The sequence below is a fragment of the Harmonia axyridis genome, chromosome 1, assembly GCF_914767665.1.
Source record: "Harmonia axyridis chromosome 1, icHarAxyr1.1, whole genome shotgun sequence".
NCBI lineage: Eukaryota > Metazoa > Arthropoda > Insecta > Coleoptera > Coccinellidae > Harmonia > Harmonia axyridis.
The window spans coordinates 9,706,630-9,711,943 of NC_059501.1; the positions used below are offsets into that span (position 1 = coordinate 9,706,630).

General features: G+C 37.0%; 1 protein-coding gene across 3 annotated transcripts; it reads right to left on the bottom strand.

Annotated features, from left to right (window-relative positions):
• Window positions 1–22: 22 nt before the first annotated feature.
• Window positions 23–4,536, bottom strand: LOC123688976 (cAMP-dependent protein kinase catalytic subunit beta-like). Of its 3 annotated transcripts, XR_006750139.1 has the most exons (5): window positions 3,857–4,536; window positions 3,154–3,394; window positions 535–753; window positions 380–475; window positions 282–326 (listed from the first exon to the last, which is right to left on the bottom strand). XR_006750139.1 is itself a non-coding variant. In XM_045627753.1 (3 exons), exons 1-3 carry the CDS (start codon window positions 4,443–4,445, stop codon window positions 107–109), a joined length of 1,050 nt encoding a protein of 349 aa, XP_045483709.1. In that variant the 5' UTR covers window positions 4,446–4,535; the 3' UTR covers window positions 23–106. The 3 variants fall into 3 exon arrangements, 2 of the variants coding, with proteins under 2 accessions (XP_045483709.1, XP_045483708.1); XM_045627753.1 differs by lacking the exons at window positions 380–475; window positions 535–753 and having other exon boundaries at window positions 23–326; window positions 3,857–4,535; XM_045627752.1 differs by lacking the exon at window positions 282–326 and having other exon boundaries at window positions 361–753.
• Window positions 4,537–5,314: the final 778 nt, after the last annotated feature.

The window sequence follows — 5,314 nt, forward strand, 5'->3', positions numbered from 1 at the left end:
TAGACTAATAAAAAAACATTGCTCGAATAAATAAATATGTAATGCAATATTTAGTACAATATAAAATATAAATATAAAGGTATAAGAAATAATTCAATCCACAACTTCAAAGTTCAATCTTATCAAATTCTTTCGCAAACAAAACTTTTGATGACGTTTTAATTGGTGTCTCCTCGTAGAAATCAAAATTGAAGGCATCTCCAGATCCTTGTACACTTGGTATAAAAGGAGGTTTCAGTTTTTTTTGAAGAACCGAATCCCATTCAAAACCCTTGAAGAAAACGTGAGATTTAACATCTTTAGTTCCATCCTTCAGAAGGCCATACCTGCGAGAGAAAAAGTCGTGATATATTTATCTGATACATTTGGGGTTTCTTGCCTTGAGGTTATGCTGGATAGAATTTGCCTCCATAAAAAATTGTGTGACGCCAAAAATCATAACTATCGGATTCGGAGGTCACTGCGTTTTTGTCACCTATAAGATATTTCATCATATATTTCCTTCATGTCTCCTACCAATGAACGCGGACAAACCTATCGCTGATTACGGCAAATTCTGCTGCGAATAAATTTTTCGACGATTTTTTCACAGGAATTTCAGTGTACTGTTCGAAATATCTCACGTCATCTTTTTCCGGAACATCAACAGCGTAAGGCGGTGTCATCGTCTTATAATAAACTGTGTCCCAAATGATTTCTTTGAAAAAAACGTGTTGCTTTATATCCATGGCTCCACCTTTTAAAATTCCAAACCTGAAAAAGGTTTTGCATTATACCTATCTGAAATGACCATATTTTCATTCTTATTTAGCGCATCGAAAATGGACTTTTACGGTGCTCCAGTGCTTTCAGCTGCCTACTGTCATATTGAAATATAATATGTTACTGACCTAAAATCTACTGATCTAAAAATCGCAAATTGTTTGTAAAGGGTGTTTTTTTAAAGCTATAGAACTTTAAATTGCAATAAAACAACGATGGATTATTCGATTGACTTGAATTTTATTTATCCTCAAGATAATCTTGTGGCATTACATTTTAAACATGATTTCTGGCATATGACCGCCACGGCTGGCTCGGATGTAGTCCAATCTGGACGTCCAATTTTCGATGACTTTTTCCAACATTTGTGGCCGTATATCGGCAATAACACGGCGAATGTTGTCTTCCAAATAGTCAAGGGTTTGTGGCTTTATCCGCATAGACCAATGACTTTACATAGCCCCACAGAAAGTAGTCTAGCGGTGTTAAATCACAAGATCTTGGAGGCCAATTCACATGTCCAAAACGTGAAATTAGGCGGTCACCAAACGTGTCTCTCAATAAATCGATTGTGGCACGAGCTGTGTGACATGTTGCGCCGTCTTGTTGGAACCATAGCTCCTGGACATCATGGTTGTTCAATTCAGGAATGAAAAAAATAGTAATCATGGCTCTATACCGATCACCATTGACTGTAACGTTCTGGCCATCATCGTTTTTGAAGAAGTACGGACCAATGATTCCACCAGCCCATAAAGCGCACCAAACAGTCAGTTTTTCTGGGTGTACCGGTGTTTCGACATACACTTGAGGATTATCTTCACTCCAAATGCGGCAGTTTTGTTTGTTGACGTAGCCATTTAACCAGAAGTGCGCTTCATCGCTAAACAAAATTCGCTTATGAAAATCGGGAACAACGGCAATCTCATTTTGGCCCCATTCGACGTCTTACTTGATGATCGTTTGGCTTCAATTCTTGCACGAGTTGGATTTTGTAAGCACGCAAACCAAGATCCTTCCGCAAAATCTTCCATAAAGTGGATGGACACAGATCCAATTCCTGTGCTCGATGGCGGATAGACTCATTCGGGTCTTCCTCAATGCTACGCTCTACAGCAGCAATAGCTTCTTCTGTACGCACCGTACGGCGTCTCTTGGGATGCGAGTTATCAATAAGAGTAAACGTGGTGCGAAAACGTTCCATGGTTAATCGAATTAACTGCTCTGATGGATGATTTTGTCGACGATAAAATGGACGTATTCCGCACAGAACCATTATTTTCGAAATAAAATTGCACTATTTACAAGCGTTGTTCAGGCGTGAGTCTATTCATGATGAATTGCCAAACCAAACTGAGAATAAATCACTTGACAGCTGTTAAATCGGTCGCCATCTTGAACAGTGATGCCAACTTAAAGTTATATACCTCGAAAAAAAACACCCTTTATATTTCCTTAGCAACAGGGTGAATAAAGCTGACCTATTGGTCAGAGCTGGCCGTGTCTGAGCGATTACTTCTATCAGCATTGTTGACAGTACAGTTCCGAGTCAACAGTTGCACTGCAGGGGAGCAGCTAATAGTAGATAATTTCCTACTAATCTCACCAAACACAGCAAAACCTTCCTGGCCGTCAATCCTAGTTTGGCCACCGTTTCCGCAGGCTCAGCGCGTCTGGACTAGACCGTTTTCGCTTGACGTTGTCGTAAGTGATCCACTTTTCATCACCAGTCACCAACCGCTTCCAAATAAATGGGTCGATTTTGTTGCGTTTAAGTAGCGATTCGCAGATGGACTGCTTTAACACTGTTTTATGATTTATGCACGCAAATATCGAGATAGATTGTATTAAGATGGCCCAAAAAGCTTCTCGCACTACTACAGCTGACACGGTATGTCGTATACTCCAGGAGAAATTATCCTGCACGAGCGCAACTTCAGTGGCCCCCAAGCTCTCCAGATTTGAGCTCCTGTGCTTTTTATCATCGAGTTATTTCAAAACTGTCTGAGGACCCTGGACGACCTAAAGTGTGCAACAGAGGAATAATTCTCCCAAATAGATCTACCTCTTTCGAGAAAGCTTAAGATATCTCATTCTGATAACGTAAATTTCCAAACATAGTAATTGAAAAAGATATATAGCATTGAAAAAGCCAACTTATAAAACTATTCTGATAATTATTTTTTTATTTCTTTCACAATGTTTCCTTTGAAATGTGAAATTATGGCTTCTATTATTTAGAACGTTTAGATCGTTCTAAATAATAGAAGCCATAATTTGTTTCAGGTCCACTTTAGTGGACCGGAAACAAATTTTGGAGCTCATGGAACGACATTTTGATAGTTAGTGATTATGAAATTTGAATTTAAGTAAGAAATTTCGAAATCTCACCTCTTAGTTCTATCTACTTGAAGGAAATTCTGTATGATGTCCTTCAAGCTCTTGGAGAAGTGGTTTGCAGGGATATATTTTCCGGAGACGATTTTCTCGTAGATTTTCATTGGATCTCTTGCGTAGAAAGGGGGATATCCTGCAGCCATCTCGAAAATAAGAACTCCTAGTGCCCACCAATCGACTGATTTGTTATAACCTTGACTGAGTATTATTTCTGGTGCCAAATATTCAGGAGTTCCTTGTATAAAATAATATCATTAATTTAGTACAAAATGAATATTTTTCTTGCATCAAAATGAACTGAGAATTGTAGAAGTTAAGTTTATTAAAAGGGCGTGAGGACACCAATGATCTAATAATACAGATACGCCCTTTTGGGACGGTCGTGCACAGCAGACCATTGATTTCAACATTAGGGAGAAAAATATTAACGTGACCTAAAATTGTCCAATGATTCAAAGATCTATTGGTTCAATACGTTCAACCAATCACCTAAACACCAATTAACCAACTTTGGTTGGGCTATGGAGGGTAGAGATAAGCAGAATAATCTTCCCGTTTCAAAATTGTCTGTTGTTTAAAAATCATAAATGATCATAATGCTTCCTCTACTTAGAGTAGACAAGTTGTATTTTCATTGAAATTTTATAACTGTATTGAGTACTCCTTTTTCGGATTGATTGATTGATTAAATTCTTACCACAAAGAGTGTAGGTCCTCTGATCGTCTACTTTTTTACAAAAACCGTAGTCTGTTATTTTCAGATATCCTATGCAATCGATCAGGATGTTTTCTGGTTTTAAATCCCTATAAATAATACCCAAGAAGTGGATATACTCAAAGGCTAAAATAACTTGTGCTGCGTAGAATCGAGTCAACTCTTCTGAAAATCTTTTCTGTTGCCTCAAATGAGAAAACATCTCGCCGCCATTTACAAAAGGCATAACCAAGCAGAGATAAACATTATCTTTGAAAAAATACTCCAGCTTTATCAGAAATGGGAAATCGAACGAGTCCATGGTGCGTATCTCAGATATGGTGTGTTTGACTTGTTTGGTCTTCACAACGTGTGCTTTTTCCAGCATTTTTAATGCAAATGGGCTATCGTCTTTCTTTGCTTTCACCAGCATGACTCTGCCAAAGGAACCGGTTCCTAGGGTTTGAATTAATTTGAAATCTTCCAGTTTTCCTCTTTCTACGAACGGTTGTTTCCACCTTTCATCGAACTTCCTCTTTGATCCTATTAATAGGGCTTGGAAATTTACGAAATGGGTGGCATTTGGATCCATAATATAACATAATAGAAGAAAAATAGATTTCAAGATGATGACATCGTTTAGGAAGTTTTGAAGTTTATGAAAGAAATCAACAGCTGTTTTTCAAAAATCTGTGTTTAGGATCAGAAAAATAATGCCTGGGTATAGAACTTATGCACAGAGTTTTTATTTTAAAATGAATACACATATTTAATTGAATGCTTACTACTTCAAGGCAACTGCTTATTTATTTTTTTCTGAAATCGTTCAAGAATGCCTACTTTTTCGGAGCAAATTCAGAAAAATTACCTTTCCATCCTAGGAAGTCGAAATATAAGTCAAAACGATTATAGATACAGATTATATCGAACCCTTATTCTATATAGTATGTTCCTAAATTGGAAAAACAAACAAAATGAGAGATTTCTTGGACGGCAGTTTCGTGCGGGAAAGTACTACTTTCTGCACTTGTTAGGAAAATATACTTATTTCCCCTTTTTTTTTTAGTTGGCCCTTGATAGCTTAAAAAATGTAGAAATAAACTTTGTTCCAGTACTACACTTTTTGTTTTCTTGTAGTTTTGTCGTATCTACTTCCGGTTGATTAAAAAAAAATTGTTCTTTCAAATTTTTACTTACAATTTTTTTTATTTCTTCTAATCATTGGGGGGTTATATCCCCAATAATTCCTCTCGTTACGCCTATGCTCACTAGTCTAAGAGAGTCCAGGTAGAAAACATTGACCATCATATAGTTTGCTTGTTTATTTTCTGCTATGCAATTAGTCATCAAAAAAATAAAGAAGCAATTAATCATGGATCTACACATAGGGTGTTTCAGATGTTCAGAGTATTAGGGATAGGAAATATTGCCTACTCCCATAAGAGCAATTGAAACAAAATA

Coding starts and splice junctions, on each gene's coding strand:
- LOC123688976 (XM_045627752.1), bottom strand. CDS start 4,445: ATGGATCCAAATGCCACCCATTTCGTAAATTTCCAAGCCCTATTAATA. Junction 3,395..3,856: donor GAGGACCTACACTCTTTGTG/GTAAGAATTTAA, acceptor ATTTTATACAAG/GAACTCCTGAATATTTGGCA. Junction 754..3,153: donor CAAGTAGATAGAACTAAGAG/GTGAGATTTCGA, acceptor AACCTTTTTCAG/GTTTGGAATTTTAAAAGGTG.